At 43.3% G+C, this 26079-nt stretch overlaps 1 protein-coding gene and 1 long non-coding RNA gene across 3 annotated transcripts; one reads left to right on the top strand and one right to left on the bottom strand.

The window, feature by feature from the left end:
• The first annotated feature begins 9812 nt into the window (after window positions 1-9812).
• si:ch211-80h18.1 (uncharacterized protein LOC555593 homolog) lies at window positions 9813-25961 on the top strand. 2 transcript variants are annotated; one of them, XM_034600556.1, is made up of 22 exons: window positions 9813-9844; window positions 10358-10422; window positions 10528-10596; window positions 11755-11790; window positions 12076-12126; window positions 13568-13654; window positions 14659-14688; window positions 14823-14876; window positions 20675-20722; window positions 21265-21309; window positions 22576-22629; window positions 22769-22879; window positions 22965-23018; window positions 23121-23159; window positions 23347-23394; window positions 23499-23537; window positions 23627-23653; window positions 23813-23866; window positions 23971-24006; window positions 24106-24141; window positions 24605-24649; window positions 25266-25961. In XM_034600556.1, the coding sequence occupies exons 1-22, from the start codon at window positions 9834-9836 to the stop codon at window positions 25298-25300; spliced, it is 1074 nt and encodes a 357-aa protein (XP_034456447.1). In that variant the 5' UTR covers window positions 9813-9833; the 3' UTR covers window positions 25301-25961. The 2 variants fall into 2 exon arrangements, with proteins under 2 accessions (XP_034456447.1, XP_034456446.1); XM_034600555.1 differs by having other exon boundaries at window positions 23496-23537.
• On the bottom strand, window positions 13565-21251 carry LOC117770828. Its single transcript, XR_004615446.1, has 3 exons — window positions 20710-21251; window positions 14645-14696; window positions 13565-13648 (listed from the first exon to the last, which is right to left on the bottom strand). It is a non-coding gene; the product is annotated as an uncharacterized LOC117770828 (long non-coding RNA).
• Window positions 25962-26079: the final 118 nt, after the last annotated feature.

The raw sequence follows: 26079 nt of genomic DNA, 5'->3' as shown, positions 1-26079 counted from the left end.
TACAGCAAGTTCACAAAAACTACAACACGTTCAAAAAAACTACAACATGTTCACAAAAACTACAGCAAGTTCACAAAAACTACAGCAAGTTCACAAAAACTACAACACGTTCACAAAAACTACAACACGTTCACAAAAACTACAGCAAGTTCACAAAAACTACAGCAAGTTCACAAAAACTACAGCAAGTTCACAAAAACTACAGCAAGTTCACAAAAACTACAACACGTTCACAAAAACTACAGCAAGTTCACAAAAACTACAGAACGTTCACAAACACTACAGCACGTTCACAAAAACTACAACACGTTCACAAACACTACAACATGTTCACAAAAACTACAGAACGTTCACAAACACTACAGCAAGTTCACAAAAACTACAGAACGTTCACAAACACTACAGCAAGTTCACAAAAACTACAACACGTTCACAAAAACTACAGCAAGTTCACAAAAACTACAGAACGTTCACAAACACTACAACATGTTCACAAAAAACTACAACACATTCACAAAAACTACAGCAAGTTCACAAAAACTACAACACGTTCAAAAAAACTACAACATGTTCACAAAAACTACAGCAAGTTCACAAAAACTACAGCAAGTTCACAAAAACTACAACGCGTTCACAAAAACTACAACACGTTCACAAAAACTACAGCAAGTTCACAAAAACTACAGCAAGTTCACAAAAACTACAGCAAGTTCACAAAAACTACAACACGTTCACAAAAACTACAGCAAGTTCACAAAAACTACAGCAAGTTCACAAAAACTACAACACGTTCACAAAAACTACAGCAAGTTCACAAAAACTACAGAACGTTCACAAACACTACAACACGTTCACAAAAACTACAGAACGTTCACAAAAACTACAAAACGTTCACAAAAACTACAGAACGTTCACAAACACTACAGCAAGTTCACAAAAACTACAACACGTTCACAAAAACTACAGCAAGTTCACAAAAACTACAGCAAGTTCACAAAAACTACAACACATTCACAAAAACTACAGAACGTTCACAAACACTACAGCAAGTTCACAAAAACTACAGAACGTTCACAAACACTACAGCAAGTTCACAAAAACTACAACACTTTCACAAAAAGTACAACACGTTAAAAAAAACTACAACACGTTCACAAAAACTACAGCAAGTTCACAAAAACTACAGCAAGTTCACAAAAACTACAACACGTTCACAAAAACTACAGCAAGTTCACAAAAACTACAACACATTCACAAAAACTACAGCAAGTTCACAAAAACTACAGCACGTTCACAAAAACTACAGCAAGTTCACAAAAACTACAGAACGTTCACAAACACTACAACATGTTCACAAAAACTACAGAACGTTCACAAACACTACAGCAAGTTCACAAAAACTACAGAACGTTCACAAACACTACAGCAAGTTCACAAAAACTACAACACGTTCACAAAAACTACAGCAAGTTCACAAAAACTACAGAACGTTCACAAACACTACAACATGTTCACAAAAACTACAACACATTCACAAAAACTACAGCAAGTTCACAAAAACTACAACACGTTCAAAAAAACTACAACATGTTCACAAAAACTACAGCAAGTTCACAAAAACTACAGCAAGTTCACAAAACTACAACGCGTTCACAAAAACTACAACACGTTCACAAAAACTACAGCAAGTTCACAAAAACTACAGCAAGTTCACAAAAACTACAGCAAGTTCACAAAAACTACAACACGTTCACAAAAACTACAGCAAGTTCACAAAAACTACAGCAAGTTCACAAAAACTACAACACGTTCACAAAAAACTACAGCAAGTTCACAAAAACTACAGAACGTTCACAAACACTACAACACGTTCACAAAAACTACAGAACGTTCACAAAAACTACAAAACGTTCACAAAAACTACAGAACGTTCACAAACACTACAGCAAGTTCACAAAAACTACAACACGTTCACAAAAACTACAGCAAGTTCACAAAAACTACAGCAAGTTCACAAAAACTACAACACATTCACAAAAACTACAGAACGTTCACAAACACTACAGCAAGTTCACAAAAACTACAGAACGTTCACAAACACTACAGCAAGTTCACAAAAACTACAACACTTTCACAAAAAGTACAACACGTTAAAAAAAACTACAACACGTTCACAAAAACTACAGCAAGTTCACAAAAACTACAGCAAGTTCACAAAAACTACAACACGTTCACAAAAACTACAGCAAGTTCACAAAAACTACAACACATTCACAAAAACTACAGCAAGTTCACAAAAACTACAGCACGTTCACAAAAACTACAGCAAGTTCACAAAAACTACAACACGTTCACAAAAACTACAACACGTTCACAAACACTACAACATGTTCACAAAAACTACAGAACGTTCACAAACACTACAGCAAGTTCACAAAAACTACAGAACGTTCACAAACACTACAGCAAGTTCACAAAAACTACAACACGTTCACAAAAACTACAGCAAGTTCACAAAAACTACAGAACGTTCACAAACACTACAGCAAGTTCACAAAAACTACAGAACGTTCACAAACACTACAACATGTTCACAAAAACTACAACACATTCACAAAAACTACAGCAAGTTCACAAAAACTACAACACGTTCAAAAAAACTACAACATGTTCACAAAAACTACAGCAAGTTCACAAAAACTACAGCAAGTTCACAAAAACTACAACGCGTTCACAAAAACTACAACACGTTCACAAAAACTACAGCAAGTTCACAAAAACTACAGCAAGTTCACAAAAACTACAGCAAGTTCACAAAAACTACAACACGTTCACAAAAACTACAGCAAGTTCACAAAAACTACAGAACGTTCACAAACACTACAACACGTTCACAAAAACTACAGAACGTTCACAAAAACTACAGAACGTTCACAAACACTACAGCAAGTTCACAAAAACTACAACACGTTCACAAAAACTACAGCAAGTTCACAAAAACTACAGCAAGTTCACAAAAACTACAACACATTCACAAAAACTACAGAACGTTCACAAACACTACAGCAAGTTCACAAAAACTACAGAACGTTCACAAACACTACAGCAAGTTCACAAAAACTACAACACTTTCACAAAAACTACAACACGTTAAAAAAAACTACAACACGTTCACAAAAACTACAGCAAGTTCACAAAAACTACAGCAAGTTCACAAAAACTACAACACGTTCACAAAAACTACAGCAAGTTCACAAAAACTACAACACATTCACAAAAACTACAGCAAGTTCACAAAAACTACAGCACGTTCACAAAAACTACAGCAAGTTCACAAAAACTACAACACGTTCACAAAAACTACAGCAAGTTCACAAAAACTACAGCAAGTTCACAAAAACTACAACACGTTCACAAAAACTACAGCAAGTTCACAAAAACTACAGAACATTCACAAACACTACAACACGTTCACAAAAACTACAGAACGTTCACAAAAACTACAGAACGTTCACAAAAACTACAGAACGTTCACAAACACTACAGCAAGTTCACAAAAACTACAACACGTTCACAAAAACTACAGCAAGTTCACAAAAACTACAGCAAGTTCACAAAAACTACAACACATTCACAAAAACTACAGAACGTTCACAAACACTACAGCAAGTTCACAAAAACTACAGAACGTTCACAAACACTACAGCAAGTTCACAAAAACTACAACACTTTCACAAAAACTACAACACGTTAAAAAAAACTACAACACGTTCACAAAAACTACAGCAAGTTCACAAAAACTACAGCAAGTTCACAAAAACTACAACACGTTCACAAAAACTACAGCAACTTCACAAAAACTATAACACATTCACAAAAACTACAGCAAGTTCACAAAAACTACAGCACGTTCACAAAAACTACAACACGTTCACAAAAACTACAACACGTTCAGAAAAACTACAACACGTTCACAAAAACTACAACACGTTCAGAAAAACTACAACACGTTCACAAAAACTACAGCACGTTCACAAAAACTACAACACGTTCACAAAAACTACAACACGTTCACAAAAACTACAGCAAGTTCACAAAAACTACAGCAAGTTCACAAAAACTACAGCAAGTTCACAAAAACTACAGCAAGTTCACAAAAACTACAACACTTTCACAAAAACTACAACACGTTCACAAAAACTACAGCAAGTTCACAAAAACTACAACACTTTCACAAAAACTACAGCAAGTTCACAAAAACTACAACACATTCACAAAAACTACAGCAAGTTCACAAAAACTACAACACGTTCAAAAAAACTACAACACGTTCACAAAAACTACAGCAAGTTCACAAAAACTACAGCAAGTTCACAAAAACTACAACACGTTCAAAAAAACTACAACACGTTCACAAAAACTACAGCAAGTTCACAAAAACTACAACACGTTCACAAAAACTACAGCAAGTTCACAAAAACTACAGCAAGTTCACAAAAACTACAACACATTCACAAAAACTACAACACATTCACAAAAACTACAGCAAGTTCACAAAAACTACAACACGTTCACAAAAACTACAACACGTCACAAAAACTACAACACGTTCACAAAAACTACAACACGTTCACAAAAACTACAGCAAGTTCACAAAAACTACAACACGTTCACAAAAACTACAGCAAGTTTACAAAAACTACAACACGTTCACAAAAACTACAGCAAGTTCACAAAAACTACAACACATTCACAAAAACTACAGCATGTTCACAAACACTACAACACGTTCACAAACACTACAACACGTTCACAAAAACTACAACACGTTCAGAAAAACTACAACACGTTCACAAAAACTACAACACGTTCAGAAAAACTACAACACGTTCACAAAAACTACAGCATGTTCACAAAAACTACAACACATTCACAAAAACTACAACACGTTCACAAAAACTACAACACGTTCACAAAAACTACAGCACGTTCACAAACACTACAACACGTTCACAAAAACTACAACACGTTCACAAAAACTACAACACGTTCACAAAAACTACAGAACGTTCACAAAAACTACAACACGTTCACAAACACTACAACACGTTCACAAAAACTACAACACGTTCACAAAAACTACAACACGTTCACAAAAACTACAACACGTTCACAAAAACTACAACACGTTCACAAACACTACAACACGTTCACAAAAACTACAACACGTTCACAAAAACTACAACACGTTCACAAAAACTACAACACATTCACAAAAACTACAGCAAGTTCACAAAAACTACAACACATTCACAAAAACTACAACACGTTCACAAAAACTACAACACAATCAGAAAAACTACAACACAATCAGAAAAACTACAACACGTTCACAAAAACTACAACACATTCACAAAAACTACAACACAATCAGAAAAACTACAACACTTTCACAAAAACTACAGAACGTTCACAAAAACTACAGAACGTTCACAAAAACTACAGAACGTTCACAAAAACTACAACACGTTCACAAAAACTACAGAACGTTCACAAAAACTACAGCAAGTTCACAAAAACTACAACACATTCACAAAAACTACAGCAAGTTCACAAAAACTACAACACATTCACAAAAACTACAACACGTTCACAAAAACTTCAACACGTTCACAAAAACTACAACACGTTCACAAAAACTACAGAACGTTCACAAAAACTACAGAACGTTCACAAACACTACAACACGTTCACAAAAACTACAACACGTTCACAAAAACTACAGAACGTTCACAAAAACTACAGAACGTTCACAAAAACTACAGCACGTTCACAAACACTACAGAACGTTCACAAAAACTACAACACGTTCACAAAAACTACAGCAAGTTCACAAAAACTACAACACATTCACAAAAACTACAACACGTTCACAAAAACTACAACACGTTCACAAAAACTACAGAACGTTCACAAACACTACAGAACGTTCACAAAAACTTCAGAACGTTCACAAAAACTAAGCCTGAGATTTGATCTGTGTTCGTGTGTTTAACATGTTTAACTCTACAAAGTTATTCTTATAACACGTGAACCACCTGTGAAGGTGCGTCAGCCTCAAGGATTCCAGGTGTGTGGGAGGAGGAGGAGGAGGAGGAGGAGGAGGAGGAGGAGTCAAGTTACCTGGAGCCGCAGGTCGCTGTTGTGGAAGAGTGACTCCTAAGATGGAGCAGATGAAGTTTCTCTGAGACCATGAAGGGAAAACTGACCTGCAGGTCCTCAGAGGTTAACTGACTCACACACACACACACACACACACACACACACACACACACACACACACACACACACACACACACACACACACACTGAGGACACAGAGACATGAGGTTGGGGGAGAGGGGGGGGGGGTTACTTCCTGCCAGATAAATGGCTTGTTTCAAAAAGACTCCATATTGGGTAACGGGGTCGTGACCAAGGCCAACAGCAGGTTGTGTGTGAGTGTGACTTCTTATTAAATGAAACTTTGTCCAGGTGAGTTTCACGTGGGAGCAGCAGGTCAGAATCTGTGAGAAGAGATTTACTCACCTGAGTCCAGATCCTGTTCTCTAAATTCGGCTGGTGTCATTTCCACTGCTCCTGGATCTGTTTTATCTCATGTTATCTCACATTCATAAACTCAGAAATCTGTAGATGAGAATGTAATGAACGTCTGAATTTAGTTTGAAGCTTCGACGGTTTGAGGACGAGTGCTTGTGTTGATTTGACGCCTGTCGAGCTTTCCTGTGTTTCTGGAGTCTCACTGGCTTCCTGTTACTCGACTGTCCCACAGCTCTCGGTTTCAGTCGGACGTCAGGATCAAAGTTCCAGGTGAGCTCCAGTCATTCAGAACCAAGCTGGACCAGCTCATCTTAAAGTGCCCCTAATTCTCCTCCTGGTCCTGATCCCAGAGTCCAGCCCGGCTCCAGGCTTCTGGTTTCAGGACGTCCTGCAGATGGATGCAGACTCATGTTCTGCCCTGATTCCCACAGACAGCAGGAACTCACTTCAAAATAAAAGCACAGAAGGTCATCGGGTGTTGTAGCGTGTCATAGTGAAAGGACCTGATGTTCTACACACATAGAACAGAAGAAGAAGAAACAACGACCATTCACATCATCCGTCACCTGGAAAATAGACCGGTGAACAGGCGGCACCACCACCCACACCACCCACACAACCCACACCAACCACTCCACCCACACCAACCACTCCACCCACACAACCCACACCAACCACTCCACCCACTCCACCCACTCCACCCACACAACCCACACCAACCACTCCACCCACTCCACCCACACCAACCACTCCACCCACACAACCCACTCTTACCCACTCCACCCACACCAACCACTCCACCCACACCAACCACTCCACCCACTCCACCCACTCCACCCACACAACCCACACCACCCACTCCACCCACTCCACCCACACCACCCACACCACCCACACAACCCACACAACCCACACCACCCACTCCACCCACTCCACCCACACCACCCACACCACCCACACAACCCACACAACCCACTCTTACCCACACAACCCACACCAACCACTCCACCCACACCAACCACTCCACCCACACAACCCACTCTTACCCACACAACCCACACCAACCACTCCACCCACACCAACCACTCCACCCACACCACCCACACCACCCACTCCACCCACACAACCCACACCAACCACTCCACCCACACCAACCACTCCACCCACACCAACCACTCCACCCACTCCACCCACACAACCCACTCTTACCCACACAACCCACACCAACCACTCCACCCACTCCACCCACACAACCCACACCAACCACTCCACCCACACCACCCACACAACCCACTCTTACCCACACCACCCACTCTTATCCACTCTTACCCACACAACCCACACCAACCACTCCACCCACACCACCCACACAACCCACTCTTACCCACACCACCCACTCTTATCCACACCACCCACACAACCCACTCTTACCCACACCACCCACTCTTATCCACTCTTACCCACACAACCCACACCAACCACACCACCCACACCACCCACTCTTACCCACACCACCCACTCCACCCACTCTTATCCACTCCACCCACTCTTACCCACACCACCCACTCCACCCACTCCACCCACTCTTATCCACACCACCCACTCTTACCCACACCACCCACTCTTACCCACACCACCCACACCACCCACTCCACCCACTCCACCCACTCTTATCCACTCCACCCACTCTTACCCACTCCACCCACTCTTATCCACACCACCCACACCACCCACTCCACCCACTCTTACCCACACCACCCACTCCACCCACTCTTACCCACACCACCCACTCTTACCCACACCACCCACTCCACCCACTCTTATCCACACCACCCACTCTTACCCACACCACCCACACCACCCACTCCACCCACTCTTATCCACACCACCCACTCTTATCCACTCCACCCACTCTTATCCACACCACCCACTCTTACCCACACCACCCACTCCACCCACTCTTATCCACTCCACCCACTCTTACCCACTCTTATCCACACCACCCACTCTTATCCACACCACCCACTCTTACCCACACCACCCACTCTTACCCACACCACCCACACCACCCACTCCACCCACTCCACCCACTCTTATCCACACCACCCACTCTTACCCACACCACCCACTCTTACCCACACCACCCACTCTTACCCACTCCACCCACTCTTATCCACACCACCCACTCTTACCCACTCCACCCACTCTTATCCACACCACCCACTCTTACCCACACCACCCACTCTTACCCACACCACCCACTCTTACCCACACCACCCACTCTTACCCACACCACCCACACCACCCACTCTTACCCACACCACCCACACCACCCACTCTTACCCACACCACCCACACCACCCACTCTTACCCACTCCACCCACTCTTATCCACTCCACCCACTCTTACCCACTCTTATCCACACCACCCACTCTTATCCACACCACCCACTCTTACCCACACCACCCACTCTTACCCACACCACCCACACCACCCACTCCACCCACTCCACCCACTCTTATCCACACCACCCACTCTTACCCACACCACCCACTCTTACCCACACCACCCACTCTTACCCACACCACCCACTCTTACCCACACCACCCACTCTTACCCACTCCACCCACTCTTATCCACACCACCCACTCTTACCCACTCCACCCACTCTATCCACACCACCCACTCTTACCCACACCACCCACTCTTACCCACACCACCCACTCTTACCCACACCACCCACTCTTACCCACACCACCCACTCTTACCCACACCACCCACACCACCCACTCTTACCCACACCACCCACACCACCCACTCTTACCCACACCACCCACTACCACCCACACCACCCACTTTTATCCAATACTACTGCTTCTGCTCATACTACTACTGTAGTGTTAATACTAACACTGTTAGCAGTAGTATTAACTTAATTTGTAGTATTTATATAGTGCTTGAAGTACTGTTTAATAGTAAATGTATTATTTGCAGTATTTTTGTAATTAGTAGTAGTATTAGCAGCAGCAGTAGTATTGGTGTAGTCATATACTACTACAGCAGCTGCCGCTAATATTACCACAAATACTTCAAACAGTATTGATAACACTGTTAGCCAGTATTTGTAGTATTTGCAGTACTATGATGAGCCCCTCCCCTCCTCACTGTGTATAAATATGAGTGTGTGCAGGAGGAGCTGCTTTAGTTCAACAGTTAAACTCTGACACAGCAGCATGCTGCCACCGTGAGTACTACTACTAATACTACTACTCGTAATAATAATGAGAGTATTGATACTATCACTTAATTATCAATATAACTAGAACTGCTATATTATTATTGTATTTCTGAATTTGATGGATGTTAAGTCTTTAACCTCAGGGTCATAATATACAACACTGTGTACTGCAGTAATGTAAGAATAATGTATTATAATGTATAATATATATCTGTGTGACTAGTAATATCATGATAATGTACGTCCTGATTAGATGCAGATTTTAGTGATAGTTTTGATTGACAGGTTGTCTGTCCAATCAGTGTGCAGCTGAGTATTGATGGTATTGTAGTATTGACTCGTGTCAGTACTGACTAAAACCTGATCAGTTTTGTTTCTGATCAATACTGATTATTTTTGACTGTTGTATTAATTGGTATCGGCTGTGAAGTTATTGATTAGAATTAATTTCTATTGACTGCTACTGATTCTGATATTTAGCATTTTAGTGTTGATCAGTATTGATTTCTGTCACAACAGAAACCTGTTGATAGTGTCGATGGTCGTCTTTTTGGCAACAGCTGTCTCTACGGCTCCTGTGGAGGGTAAAAATACATTTACACAAAATAAACACATGTAATCACTTCTTTCTTCATTTCTTACTATTTTCATTAGATCTGATTAGATTTTGTTTTTATGTTTTAATCCAGAGAAGGAGCAAGAGGAGGTGGAGGTGGAGGCCACAGAGGAGGGGGATGGGGAGCTGTCCGAGGAGGAGGGTAGGCCTGTGTGTGTGTGTGTGAGAGAGAGAGAGAGAGAGAGAGAGAGAGAGAGAGAGAGAGAGAAACATGTTTTTATTTTGAAAAGGTTGCTTCCTGCCAATTCAATCATAAACTGAGTATGAAATCTTCTGCACTATGAGAACTAGTTTATGATTGATTGATTGATTGAAAAGACGAGCTGCTCATTCAGTCCTCACAACACAACAGCATCAATTGTTTGTCGAGCTGAAGCTAATTCAAACCAAACTGATCAGAAACTTGAACACTCCGAGATAAACCTCCACCAGCATCGTGTCTCTTGAAATGTAATGAGTTCTGTCTTTGTCTGGGTTCCTTACACCATCAGTTCTTTACCGAGGTATCTGGGAGCGTTACTCCCGTCGTCTGCACTCATTTGTAACGTTCACATCACGTTTGGTGAAAGCCCGTCGCAGTGAAGACAGCAGCAGCTTCCACAGATCAACAGACTTTACTTCACTTATTCAAATTCACTTTTATTAGTAAACAGTTGTTTAAACTGTGAAATTATTTTCAGCGGAAATAAATATTAACAGCTGTAAACAATAAACAAACATAAACACACAACTGAGCTCTGCTGATAATTAAATCAACACTATGTAACTGTTGCTGATCAACAGCGCCCCCTGCAGCCACGTTCACCAGTGAAACACAACTGAACACTGCATATTACCCATGATCCTCTGCTTCCTGACCCTGAAGAGCTGCAGCTGGAACAAATCCACCAAACTCTGTTCAGGATTCTTCATGTTTTAACAGTTTCCTGCTGAATATTGGAGATAAACTCTGGTTTTTAATAACTTCAGAGTGTTTCTAACTGATCTCAGTTCAGCTTCACTCTTCAGCTGGAGCTGGTTGTGACAGTTGAAGCTGACTCTCAGTCAGTTCTTCTCACAGGAGATGGAACCCACTCAGCAGAGTCACAGAGAACAGACGTTCAGGGAGAGAAGGAGGAAACTTTCTCATGTTCTCACTCACACATCAGACTCACTCTCATCCAGCTGCTGGTTTAACGTAGAAAAGTGTTGATTTTTCAGGAAAATAATCGTGAACTAAAAGAAATTCTTCAACAAATTAAACGTGTTGTTAAAAACATTTTAATTAGAGAATTAAATGTTGGATATTTTTTCTTTCCAGATGATGATGACTCCAAGAGTCAGGATAAGATTGAGGGTGAGAGGATAAAATAACTTTACAACATAAACCTGCATAAACACAAAGACGCTGAAAGACAATGATGACGATCAGTGTCACTAACAACAAATGATGTCATTATTATTAATATCTTATCATGGTTTGAATACCTGCAGCCATTCTTCAGTTAAAAAACATCTTTCAGACTTTTGATGTTAATGACACTGGTTCTCCATCAATTTGCTTTTCATCAGCTCAGTTTCCTTCAGCTGATGGAAACAGAAGAATCATTCATCCTGTCCCCCTGTCCCCCCCCCCTCACAGGAATTCTTGGCGTGCAGCAGACCACCCTGGCGACTGCGTCCGGAGGTTCAGGTGAGTCGACCCTGATCAGGTGTTTCCTCCTGAACACTTTGCTTGTTCCTGTTTGGTCTCAGGTTTAATCCAGATTAAGTGTCTGGTTTTCAGACCAGGATTAGCGTGACCCTGTCTGATCCACATCATGCTGCGGGTCTCCAGTTACTGCAGCAGGATCAGAGCCAGAGCGCCACCTGCTGACACTGGAGACGTACTCCAGGGTTATATAAATGGAAAAAACACATCAGCTCAACGTGAGAGAAGAGAAGTGTCCGAATACTTATGTCAATATGACGTTTCACTTTTTCTTTTTCATTTATTTGTAACATTTTCTAAAAGTCTGATTTAACTTTGACATGAGGGAAACTAAACAAAGTAAAATGATTCAAAGCTTCACTGTTGTAGTTAAATCTCGGACGTACCAACAGTGCTTCCTGCCCTCAGGAGCATCATTTAAATGGTCGCACCGCTTTAGAATTTACTCAATGTTAAGTGTCAAAATGAGATTAATGAGGGAGTGCGAGGGAGTCCTGAATATTTTCTTAATGCTAAATATTAATGTTGTTAAAATGAGTTAATTATGTAAATCATTTCTATAAAGTTCAACATTATTGTCATATTATAAACATCATTAAAATTATGACAAACGTGAATCTACAGAATAAGTCTCAGGTGAGCTTCAGATAAATCCAGGTGATGAACTTCATGTCTGTTTGTGAATAAAGTTGAATTTCTGTTGGTTTTCAGGTTCCAGTGTTCAGTCAGCAGCGGGAGGAAGTGATGCAACAGGAAGTTCTGCAGGTAAACATGAAGAAGAAGAAGAAGTCGTCCTGACAACTTACGACATTTCACTAGTTAAATACTCATACTTATAAAGTATAAGCACTGATAAATATTTTTATTGAGTAAAAGTATTTTAGTACAGGTTTTGAAATGTACTCAAAGTATAAAGTAACTACTGGCTGAGATAAGAAAACTGAGACTCACGTCATTAATATAGTTCAGAGACTCTTACTTCAAATAAAATACACTTTAAAAATGTTTTTTAAGATTAAAAATATTCCAGGAGGAAATGTATAGCCTACAAAGTACTGAATTAAGTTTAATTTTTATTCCCGATTAGGGAATGTCTTCCGTTATCAGTGACGTCACTTCCATGTAGGATGAAATCTGTTGCAAAATAAAATTAAACAACAGATAATTCACTTTAAAACAAAAGTAACAAACCTGTTTTGAAAATGAAAAGTAGAAAGTTGAGATATGTGTTAAACTGTAGGAAGTAAAAGTAAAAAGTCGTCTTAAATATTCAAGTAAAGTACAGACACCAGAAGAATCTACTTAAGTACAGTAACAAAGTATTTCTACTGAGTTACTTCCCACCTCTGGTTATACTGGTTCTTATTTTCATACCTGTTAGTTTGTTTCTTGAGAGCTAAAGGAAGTTCTTGTGTTTTCCCAGGTTCCCCAGGTTCTGCAGGTTCCCCAGGTTCTGCAGCGGCAGCATTAGGACTCTCTGGTGCCTCTACTGGTCAAAGTCAAGCTGCAGGTAAAGATCTAATTATTTGAATACAAGCTTCGATAACATTTTACGTATTGTAACATAATACTGCAACAGGTCACGTAAAGCAACACAACTTAAAGTCCTGTAACGTAACGTTACAGAACTTAACGTGACATAAAGCAACGTGACGTAAAGCAACGTGACGTAAAGTAACGTGACGTAAAGCAACGTGACGTAAAGCAACGTGACGTAAAGTAACGTGACGTAAAGTAACGTGACGTAAAGCAACGTGACGTAAAGTAACGTGACGTAAAGCAACGTGACGTAAAGCAACGTGACGTAAAGCAACGTGACGTAAAGTAACGTGACGTAAAGCAACGTGACGTAAAGCAACGTGACGTAAAGCAACGTGACGTAAAGCAACGTGACGTAAAGCAACGTGACGTAAAGCAACGTGACGTAAAGCAACGTGACGTAAAGCAACGTGACGTAAAGCAACGTGACGTAAAGCAACGTGACGTAAAGCAACGTGACGTAAAGCAACGTGACGTAAAGCAACGTGACGTAAAGTAACGTGACGTAAAGCAACGTGACGTAAAGCAACGTGACGTAAAGCAACGTGACGTAAAGCAACGTGACGTAAAGCAACGTGACGTAAAGCAACGTGACGTAAAGCAACGTGACGTAAAGTAACGTGACGTAAAGCAACGTGACGTAAAGCAACGTGACGTAAAGCAACGTGACGTAAAGCAACGTGACGTAAAGCAACGTGACGTAAAGCAACGTGACGTAAAGCAACGTGACGTAAAGCAACGTGACGTAAAGCAACGTGACGTAAAGCAACGTGACGTAAAGTAACGTGACGTAAAGCAACGTGACGTAAAGCAACGTGACGTAAAGCAACGTGACGTAAAGCAACGTGACGTAAAGCAACGTGACGTAAAGCAACGTGACGTAAAGCAACGTGACGTAAAGCAACGTGACCTAAAGTACGGTAACATTGCATCAGGTCACATCAGGTGATGTAACAGAAACCTTTGTGTCTGCAGGTTCTGACGCAGTCGACTCCGAGTCTAATGGTAAATATCTGTAAAATAATGATAAAAAATTGATAACAATATATAAAAGAGTCTGAATCAGGCGACAAATTCAAAGTAAAAACTTTCCAGCAGAAATCAATCGAGCTGATTATTGATTATTGTGACGGATTCAGGTAACGGACAGAAGCTGCTGAATGGAGGAGGGGGCGGGGCTGCTGGCCAGACAGGTGAGCTAAAGGGGGCGGAGCTACAGAGAGAAACATGAGAGATGCTGCGTACTGAAAAAAGTTCTGTCTCTCTCTCTCTCTCTCTACCTGTCTCTCTCTCTCTACCTGTCTCTCTCTCTCTCTACCTGTCTCTCTCTCTCTCTCTCTCTCTCTCTACCTGTCTCTCTCTCTCTCTCTCTCTCTACCTGTCTCTCTCTCTCTCTCTCTCTCTCTACCTGTCTCTCTCTCTCTCTCTCTGTCTCTCTCTCTCTCTCTCTCTCTCTCTACCTGTCTCTCTCTCTCTCTACCTGTCTCTCTCTCTCTCTCTACCTGTCTCTCTCTCTCTCTCTGTCTCTCTCTCTCTCTCTCTACCTGTCTCTCTCTCTCTCTCTCTCTCTCTCTACCTGTCTCTCTCTCTCTCTCTCTCTCTCTCTACCTGTCTCTCTCTCTCTCTCTCTACCTGTCTCTCTCTCTCTCTCTCTACCTGTCTCTCTCTCTCTCTCTCTCTCTCTCTACCTGTCTCTCTCTCTCTCTCTCTCTCTCTCTCTACCTGTCTCTCTCTCTCTCTCTCTGTCTCTCTCTCTCTCTCTCTACCTGTCTCTCTCTCTCTCTCTCTCTCTCTACCTGTCTCTCTCTCTCTCTCTCTACCTGTCTCTCTCTCTCTCTCTCTACCTGTCTCTCTCTCTCTCTCTCTCTCTCTCTACCTGTCTCTCTCTCTCTCTCTCTCTCTCTCTACCTGTCTCTCTCTCTCTCTCTCTGTCTCTCTCTCTCTCTCTCTCTCTCTCTACCTGTCTCTCTCTCTCTCTACCTGTCTCTCTCTCTCTCTCTACCTGTCTCTCTCTCTCTCTCTGTCTCTCTCTCTCTCTCTACCTGTCTCTCTCTCTCTCTCTACCTGTCTCTCTCTCTCTCTACCTGTCTCTCTCTCTCTCTCTCTACCTGTCTCTCTCTCTCTCTCTCTCTCTCTCTCTCTCTCTACCTGTCTCTCTCTCTCTCTACCTGTCTCTCTCTCTCTCTCTACCTGTCTCTCTCTCTCTCTCTCTACCTGTCTCTCTCTCTCTCTCTCTGTCTCTCTCTGTCTCTCTCTCTCTCTCTCTCTCTCTCTCTCTCTCTCTCTCTACCTGTCTCTCTCTCTCTCTCTCTACCTGTCTCTCTCTCTCTCTCTACCTGTCTCTCTCTCTCTCTCTCTACCTGTCTCTCTCTCTCTCTCTCTACCTGTCTCTCTCTCTCTCTCTCTCTCTCTCTCTCTCTCTCTCTACCTGTCTCTCTCTCTCTCTCTCTACCTGTCTCTCTCTCTCTCTCTCTCTACCTGTCTCTCTCTCTCTCTCTCTACCTGTCTCTCTCTCTACCTGTCTCTCTCTACCTGTCTCTCTCTCTCTCTCTCTACCTGTCTCTCTCTACCTGTCTCTCTCTCTCTCTCTCTACCTGTCTCTCTCTACCTGTCTCTACCTGTCTCTCTCTCTCTCTACCTGTCTCTCTCTACCTGTCTCTCTCTCTCTCTACCTGTCTCTCTCTCTCTCTACCTGTCTCTCTCTCTCTCTACCTGTCTCTCTCTCTCTCTCTCTACCTGTCTCTCTCTCTCTCTCTCTCTCTCTCTCTCTCTCTACCTGTCTCTCTCTCTCTCTACCTGTCTCTCTCTCTCTCTCTCTACCTGTCTCTCTCTCTCTCTCTACCTGTCTCTCTCTCTCTCTCTCTACCTGTCTCTCTCTCTCTCTCTCTGTCTCTCTCTGTCTCTCTCTCTCTCTCTCTCTCTCTCTCTCTCTCTCTCTACCTGTCTCTCTCTCTCTCTCTCTACCTGTCTCTCTCTCTCTCTCTACCTGTCTCTCTCTCTCTCTCTCTACCTGTCTCTCTCTCTCTCTCTCTACCTGTCTCTCTCTCTCTCTCTCTCTCTCTCTCTCTCTCTCTCTCTACCTGTCTCTCTCTCTCTCTCTCTACCTGTCTCTCTCTCTCTCTCTCTCTACCTGTCTCTCTCTCTCTCTCTCTACCTGTCTCTCTCTCTACCTGTCTCTCTCTACCTGTCTCTCTCTCTCTCTCTCTACCTGTCTCTCTCGACCTGTCTCTCTCTCTCTCTCTCTACCTGTCTCTCTCTACCTGTCTCTACCTGTCTCTCTCTCTCTCTACCTGTCTCTCTCTACCTGTCTCTCTCTCTCTCTACCTGTCTCTCTCTCTCTCTACCTGTCTCTCTCTCTCTCTCTCTACCTGTCTCTCTCTCTCTACCTGTCTCTCTCTCTCTCTCTACCTGTCTCTCTCTCTCTCTCTACCTGTCTCTCTCTACCTGTCTCTCTCTACCTGTCTCTCTCTCTCTCTACCTGTCTCTCTCTACCTGTCTCTCTCTCTCTCTCTCTCTCTCTACCTGTCTCTCTCTCTCTCTCTACCTCTCTCTCTCTCTCTCTCTCTCTCTCTCTCTCTGTCTCTCTCTACCTGTCTCTCTCTCTCTCTACCTGTCTCTCTCTACCTGTCTCTCTCTCTCTCTCTCTCTCTACCTGTCTCTCTCTCTCTCTACCTGTCTCTCTCTCTTTCTCTCTACCTGTCTCTCTCTCTTTCTCTCTACCTGTCTCTCTCTCTCTCTCTCTACCTGTCTCTCTCTGTCTCTCTCTACCTCTCTCTCTCTCTCTCTCTCTCTCTCTACCTGTCTCTCTCTCTCTCTCTCTCTACCTGTCTCTCTCTCTCTCTCTCTCTCTCTCTACCTCTCTCTCTCTCTCTACCTGTCTCTCTCTCTACCTGTCTCTCTCTCTACCTGTCTCTCTCTCTCTCTCTCTCTACCTGTCTCTCTCTCTCTCTCTCTACCTGTCTCTCTCTCTCTCTCTCTCTCTACCTGTCTCTCTCTCTACCTGTCTCTCTCTCTCTCTCTACCTGTCTCTCTCTCTCTCTACCTGTCTCTCTCTACCTGTCTCTCTCTCTCTCTACCTGTCTCTCTCTCTCTCTACCTGTCTCTCTCTCTCTCTCTCTGTCTCTCTCTCTCTCTCTACCTGTCTCTCTCTCTCTCTCTACCTGTCTCTCTCTCTCTCTACCTGTCTCTCTCTCTCTCTCTCTACCTGTCTCTCTCTCTCTCTCTCTCTCTCTACCTGTCTCTCTCTCTCTCTACCTGTCTCTCTCTCTCTCTCTCTACCTGTCTCTCTCTCTCTCTCTACCTGTCTCTCTCTCTCTCTCTCTACCTGTCTCTCTCTCTCTCTCTCTGTCTCTCTCTGTCTCTCTCTCTCTCTCTCTCTCTCTCTCTCTCTCTCTACCTGTCTCTCTCTCTCTCTCTCTACCTGTCTCTCTCTCTCTCTCTACCTGTCTCTCTCTCTCTCTCTCTACCTGTCTCTCTCTCTCTCTCTCTACCTGTCTCTCTCTCTCTCTCTCTCTCTCTCTCTACCTGTCTCTCTCTCTCTCTCTCTCTACCTGTCTCTCTCTCTCTCTCTCTACCTGTCTCTCTCTCTACCTGTCTCTCTCTACCTGTCTCTCTCTCTCTCTCTCTACCTGTCTCTCTCTACCTGTCTCTCTCTCTCTCTCTCTACCTGTCTCTCTCTACCTGTCTCTACCTGTCTCTCTCTCTCTCTACCTGTCTCTCTCTACCTGTCTCTCTCTCTCTCTACCTGTCTCTCTCTCTCTCTACCTGTCTCTCTCTCTCTCTCTCTACCTGTCTCTCTCTCTCTACCTGTCTCTCTCTCTCTCTCTACCTGTCTCTCTCTCTCTCTCTACCTGTCTCTCTCTACCTGTCTCTCTCTACCTGTCTCTCTCTCTCTCTACCTGTCTCTCTCTACCTGTCTCTCTCTCTCTCTCTCTCTCTCTACCTGTCTCTCTCTCTCTCTCTACCTCTCTCTCTCTCTCTCTCTCTCTCTCTCTCTCTCTGTCTCTCTCTACCTGTCTCTCTCTCTCTCTACCTGTCTCTCTCTACCTGTCTCTCTCTCTCTCTCTCTCTCTACCTGTCTCTCTCTCTCTCTACCTGTCTCTCTCTCTTTCTCTCTACCTGTCTCTCTCTCTTTCTCTCTACCTGTCTCTCTCTCTCTCTCTCTACCTGTCTCTCTCTGTCTCTCTCTACCTCTCTCTCTCTCTCTCTCTCTCTCTCTACCTGTCTCTCTCTCTCTCTCTCTCTACATGTCTCTCTCTCTCTCTCTCTCTCTCTCTACCTGTCTCTCTCTCTCTCTCTCTCTCTACCTCTCTCTCTCTCTCTACCTGTCTCTCTCTCTACCTGTCTCTCTCTCTCTCTCTCTACCTGTCTCTCTCTCTCTCTCTCTCTCTACCTGTCTCTCTCTCTACCTGTCTCTCTCTCTCTCTCTACCTGTCTCTCTCTATCTCTCTCTACCTGTCTCTCTCTCTCTCTCTCTCTCTCTCTCTCTCTCTCTACCTGTCTCTCTCTCTCTCTCTACCTGTCTCTCTCTCTCTCTCTACCTGTCTCTCTCTCTCTCTCTCTACCTGTCTCTCTCTCTCTCTCTCTACCTGTCTCTCTCTCTCTCTCTCTACCTGTCTCTCTCTCTACCTGTCTCTCTCTACCTGTCTCTCTCTCTACCTGTCTCTCTCTACCTGTCTCTCTCTCTCTCTCTCTACCTGTCTCTCTCTCTCTCTCTCTACCTGTCTCTCTCTCTCTCTACCTGTCTCTCTCTACCTGTCTCTCTCTCTCTCTACCTGTCTCTCTCTACCTGTCTCTCTCTCTCTCTACCTGTCTCTCTCTCTCTCTCTACCTGTCTCTCTCTCTCTCTCTCTACCTGTCTCTCTCTCTCTCTCTCTCTCTACCTGTCTCTCTCTCTCTACCTGTCTCTCTCTCTCTCTCTACCTGTCTCTCTCTCTCTCTCTACCTGTCTCTCTCTACCTGTCTCTCTCTACCTGTCTCTCTCTCTCTCTACCTGTCTCTCTCTACCTGTCTCTCTCTACCTGTCTCTCTCTCTCTCTACCTGTCTCTCTCTCTCTCTCTCTCTCTACCTGTCTCTCTCTCTCTCTCTACCTCTCTCTCTCTCTCTCTCTCTCTCTCTCTCTCTCTCTCTCTACCTGTCTCTCTCTCTCTCTACCTGTCTCTCTCTACCTGTCTCTCTCTCTACCTGTCTCTCTCTCTCTCTCTCTCTACCTGTCTCTCTCTCTCTCTCTCTACCTGTCTCTCTCTCTACCTGTCTCTCTCTCTCTCTCTCTACCTGTCTCTCTCTCTCTCTCTCTACCTGTCTCTCTCTCTCTCTCTCTCTCTCTCTACCTGTCTCTCTCTCTACCTGTCTCTCTCTCTCTCTACCTCTCTCTCTCTACCTGTCTCTCTCTCTCTCTCTACCTCTCTACCTCTCTCTCTCTACCTGTCTCTCTCTCTCTCTCTCTCTACCTCTCTCTCTCTCTCTACCTGTCTCTCTCTCTACCTGTCTCTCTCTCTCTCTCTCTACCTGTCTCTCTCTCTACCTGTCTCTGTCTCTCTCTCTCTCTCTCTCTCTACCTCTCTCTCTCTACCTGTCTCTCTCTCTCTCTACCTCTCTCTCTCTACCTCTCTCTCTCTACCTGTCTCTCTCTCTCTCTCTCTCTACCTGTCTCTCTCTCTCTCTACCTGTCTCTCTCTCTTTCTCTCTACCTGTCTCTCTCTACCTGTCTCTCTCTCTCTCTCTCTACCTGTCTCTCTCTCTCTCTCTCTCTCTACCTCTCTCTCTCTACCTGTCTCTCTCTCTCTCTACCTCTCTCTCTCTACCTCTCTCTCTCTACCTGTCTCTCTCTCTCTCTCTCTCTACCTGTCTCTCTCTCTCTCTACCTGTCTCTCTCTCTTTCTCTCTACCTGTCTCTCTCTACCTGTCTCTCTCTCTTTCTCTCTACCTGTCTCTCTCTACCTGTCTCTCTCTCTCTCTCTCTACCTCTCTCTCTACCTGTCTCTCTCTCAGGTGTGCTGGGTTCATTCGGGGGAGGATTTTCTCACCTGGATTATACAGGTGAGTGTCCAGGTCTGTCTGCCACCATCAGGTCTTGATCAGTTACGAGTATTGGTTAAGGCTCGTTCCCTCAGATGAGGTTTGATATTGACACGTTTGTCAGGTGATTTGATTGAACATCCTCGGGGGAGGACCCTGACAGATGTTGAACCTCCTCAGAGGAACCACAGAGAAACCGGGATCACACCTGTTCACACCTTCAGACCCTGATCAGGAAGACGACCTGGACGTGTGAGAACGTGCTTCACTTCCTGCTGAAGACACAGACTCATCTCTTACTCTGGTTCTATGGAGACTGAAGGACCTCAAAGTAAATCCCAGAGACATGGTTCCTGAACACTTGTAGTCTGGATGGATCCATGTCAGAGTTTAGAGTTCACTGAACCAGGACCAGAATCCACCTCAGTTCTCCTGAGTTAGAAAATCATTCTGGAACAGAACAAACGGCGTCATGACATCATCTTCAGTCGTCTGGTTCTTTACTGCGTCGAATTCTGTGTAAAAAAAAGGTGTTTACTCATCATCTTCTTCTTCTCCATCAGGGATCATCGACCCGTCCAGTCACGACTTCCTGCTCGGCCTGATGGGTAAGTTTCCTTTAGTTACTGACAATAATCCATCAGTTCATTGACCTTCAGCTACAAAGTGTTTATTCTAATCAAAGCTGTAAATACTCTGATCTCTCTGATGTTCTCTGTTCCACGGGACATCTGTTCACTTGTGTCCATCCTGGGAGACGGGTCCTCACATGTGTCTCTGAGGTTTCTACCTTCTTTACCTGTTAAAGGTTTTAGTAGTTTGACTCTTGAGGGTTAAGAACAGAGGACGTCTCACCTTGTTAAAGACCATGAGACAAACTGGGATTTGTGAATATGAAACTATACAAATAAGATTTGATTGATTGATTGATTAAGGTCAGGTGATCCTCAGGTGTTTCAGTGTCTCAAACTGAACAATGCAACTAACAAAGAGGAAGTCTACAAACATTCATGTAAACTAGAGACAACTTCAAAATAAAAGCATTACAGATTTCTAGAAAATTAAATTTAGTGTTTGTGGTTCCAGGTGAAGCAGATTCATTTAGTCCAGATGTTCAGGTTAAATGATGACGGGTGTGCATCCCAGGAGTTTCCAGCCTCTGAATCAGAGACTTGTGTAAACTGCTCTCGTTTCAGTTTGAAAACTCTGGGTTTGTGTTTGAGTCTGAACAGAAACTGAGACTTTAGTAAACGATGACACGTTCTCTTCCTGATTGGTTCTCATCAGTCACATGACTCGTCTACCAGCGGTGAACACAAAGCTAACACTTCCTGTCGGTAACAGTTCCACCTCGTCGTCGCTCAGAGGAAAGAAATCTCTGCTCTGACTCTTCACCTTCACTGCTCCTCTGTTACTAAGCAACCAACTGCAGAGGAGACATCTACTTCCTGTTTACATCACATGACCAGTGTAGGTGAAGAAGCTAAAATAATAAACAGGTGTTTTTTGTATTTTATCTTGGTTCTTATATTTACAAACAAACCACCACATTTCAGTAAATGACAGAGGCACAACTCAAAGAAATTTCCTGATTAATAAAGTAAACAGATTAAAAGATACTGAATTTATAATAATAATGAAATAATGATAATTTTAATGAGTGTTATTAATGCAAAATGTTTTCATGCTCTAATGTTCAGAATCACTTTCCTTAGACTGTCCATGGCTGCAGCTCCTCTTTTCAGCCTCTGTCTCAAACTCTTGGTTTTAGCTCCTGTTTCTTTAAGACCCCCCCCCCCCTCCTGATAAAGCCCAGTCTGCTCTGATTGGTTGGCTGATCGAAGGATTGATCCGTCTGCTTTTGTTTGTGTCAGGTGTGACAGCAGCTCCAGATCAGAACAGCGGCTCCGGTCTGGATTTATCTACAGGTATTGAACCCGCCCCCTACGGGTGTCAGGTGATCAGGGATCATCCAATGATTGTTTCAATTTCAACATAGAAAATGTTTTTGTTTCTGTGAGACTCACCGGTTCTGGTGTCGTCCTGTTGATGCTCATGTTCATCAAGCTCACGTCGGCATCGACCAATCAGGATTAGACCCCTCCTCTCTGAGTTCCGGACCTGACCAATCCCTGTTTAGCTCTGTCTCAGGCTCCTCCCACTCAACTGCCCAGGAAGGTTGGTATAAGAAAGTCTTTTACTTTGATAATCCAGTAAGGTTTTCCTCTGACACACATGGTGCTTGTTGTTTTTTCTTCGTCAGCTGGCGCTGCCTCATCATCTTCATCACCCAGTGACGATCACAAAGAACACACAGGTAAACTCACATGTACAACCGCATCCTCCTGCTGGTTGGTCTCTGTACAGCACTTTGGTGTTTTATTAACTGAGGCTCATCATCGGCTTCCATGTTTTTCAGGAAACGGTCGACAGACTCAACTGACAGATGCAAACGGAGGCAAACTTTCATTTCTTCTTCTTTCCTCCTGATCAGTGACTGTATATAAAGACGATCATTGACTGTATACTGTATACACACACACACACACATATATATATATATATATATATATATATATATATATATATATATATATATATATATATATATATATAAAGACGATCAATGCGTCTTGTCTCTGCAGTGACCAACAGACCAGCTTCCCTCGGCGACCTCCAGACGGATCTTACAGGTACACTCTGATCACCTGGAGATAAACTGCAGTTAATTGATGAACTACTGGTTTGTGTAAGTCAATAATTAATGAGTTAATTAGCATTTACCTGATGTCAGCAGGTGGAGCAGAGTCAGTGACGGGCCACATTGATCTGACAGGTGAGAGGAACTGATCAATGAATCATTGATTAACAGCTTTGTTCACTGACATAAACGTGACTCTCTCCTCTGATTGGCTCTGACCCCAGGTCTCGGACTGGGACATGATGTCACAGGTAAGACTTGTTGCCATGACAACCACATGTCAACACCCAGCATCAGGAGATTATTTTACCTGTGAGGTGTCACTTCCTGTCACATGACCATATGTTACACCCCCCCTCCCCCCTCCCTTTGGTCTGTTTACCTGTCTCACACACAATTTTCCCTTTCAGGCTTTTACTCCCACACAGACCTGGTTACCGCAGCAACCGACTCCACAGGCTTAGGTGAGCCCCCCCACAAACAAACCATCTGGTGGCCACCAGTGGTACTGCAGACAGGTTGAAGGTCAAAGTTTGGACATGTTAAACATGTTGTTGTGTGCTTGTAGTTTCAGCAGATCCAACAGGAAGTCCACCTGAATCCAGTAAGTCACTTTTACTGCCACAGAGGAAGACGAGATCACGTCCAGTCAGTTTGTTCTGCTACTGTAGAAATGTGTGTTTCATTTGTGTGTTTGTTTCAGGTCATCCAGCTGTGACAGATCACACACAGGTGGCTGGTAAGTTTTACAGATGTTCAGTTTTACATGAAAAACAAGTCCACAGACCGGCCGTAAACCAGCTGATGATCAGTCTACAGACCGGCCGTAAACCAATCTACAGACCAGCTGTAAACCAGCTTTAGACAAGTCTACAGACTGACTGTAAACCAGTCTACAGACCGGCTGTAAACCAGCTGATGACCAGTCTACAGACCGTCTGTAAACCAGCTGTAAACCAGTCTCCAAACCCGCCGTAAACCAGCCAATGACTGGCCATGTACCGGCTGTAAATCAGTCTACAGGCTGGTTGTAAACCAGTCTGAACACCAGTTAGCAGTCTGGGATCCAGGTTTCCGTCAGTGGTGTTAGCGAGTCTCATTCAGGATCTGGGTGGACTTGTCCTGTTGCTTTTTATCTGACCTGAGATCAGGTGCTGAAGGTGCGTTATTTCTCCTTTCTTGGTTCTGCTTGTTCTCTGCAGGTTCAGTCACTGAACAGTACAACCCATCTGGTCAGGGTCCTGAAGGTTTGTAACAACACACGCGCACACACAGACACGCACACACAGACACACAGACACGCACACACAGACACACAGACACGCACACACACACACACACACACACACGCACACACAGACACGCACACACAGACCTATGATCCTCTTCACCAACTGTTAATCTCTAAACCGGACCTCTTCTCAGACAGGTTTATGATGTAAAGACGGACTCTACTATCGGAACTTCCTCTTTTCAAATCATCTGTCTTCTCTGGACAAAAAGCGCATGGCCAGAGAAGACAGGCGGTTTGAAAAGAGGACTCAGGTAAAATCAGGTCTTTGGCCGAAGATTCTGCAAATTCATGTTCACAATCTTTTTGTAGCGATTAATAGACTGAAGCTTCAAAGAGCAGCTCACAAACCAATGGGTGACGTCATGTTGGTTGATAGTTGGTTAGACGTTATGAAACAGCAGCAGTATCCAGTGGTTTTCTTTCAGTACCGCAGCAGATCAATACCTAAAGTATCAAAAGTAATGATTTATTTGAGTATCACAACCTGAGCATTGATCGACATCTTTGATTTAAAACAATAAAAGAGTAAAAGTCAAATCTGACTTTAATCTTTGGTTTTTCTGTCTCAGGTGCAGAAAATGTGGAACTGGAGGATACCTGCTGACTTCCACATGAAGCCACGCGTTCGATTCCTGCGCTACAGATTCCAGTGTACCGAACAATCAGCATGGCCCAGGAAACGTGACTCCTCCCACTAGTTGTACACAGATACAGTGTCTCATTGGTGTTTTTTTTTATATTTAAAATGTGGAGTTTGTTTATAGACTTTTATTTTGTTTTAGAATCACTGAGCGGAAATAAAAAAAACTTTTGGACGATTCTGACCCGATGACATCATACAGGATGTGACATTATCTTCACTGTCAGGATTGTAACGTGGTTTTAAACTTTCACAATAAATGTTTTTAACTATTTTGAACATCAAACTAAGAATTTGTCTTCAATTCAAAATGAAATGGGAGAACTTATTGTTCTTTATCAGTAATATTGATTATATTTAAGCAGTTTTCACACTTTGTGACCTTTGACCCTGTCTTCAATGCTCCTCTTCCATGAATAAATTAAACAACTAGATGATCAAAAATATAACTTGATCAAACAAATATAAACATATTGACAATAGAGGCTTTTATATTGAAGGGCAGCTTCTTGATCACACAGCATCTGATACAAAGTCTGTGTTGTGTGACCTGCGACAGTTCACCTCCACGTTAAATTCAAAGCAGTAAAACTGTTAAAAACGTCACATGAAAGTCGTTCTGCTGCGTCACTCAGTAAACATCGGCTCAGTTAACGAACATTCAGCTCGGTTCAGTTTCTGGGTTGGATTTTGATACAGAGGAAAATAAAATGTGAGCAGGTTCAGTGACCCTGAACGCAACA

This window comes from Hippoglossus hippoglossus, chromosome 11 (assembly GCF_009819705.1).
Source record: "Hippoglossus hippoglossus isolate fHipHip1 chromosome 11, fHipHip1.pri, whole genome shotgun sequence".
In the NCBI taxonomy this organism is placed as follows: Eukaryota; Metazoa; Chordata; class Actinopteri; order Pleuronectiformes; family Pleuronectidae; genus Hippoglossus; species Hippoglossus hippoglossus.
This window is presented reverse-complemented; position numbering and strand designations above follow the sequence as displayed.

What these genes read in the sequence shown, in the direction of transcription:
- si:ch211-80h18.1 (XM_034600555.1), top strand. An exon ending in ACTGGGACATGATGTCACAG is followed by an intron (nt 23,654 to 23,812) that starts GTAAGACTTGTT and finishes TTTCCCTTTCAG; the next exon opens with GCTTTTACTCCCACACAGAC. An exon ending in AGGAAGTCCACCTGAATCCA is followed by an intron (nt 24,007 to 24,105) that starts GTAAGTCACTTT and finishes TGTTTGTTTCAG; the next exon opens with GTCATCCAGCTGTGACAGAT.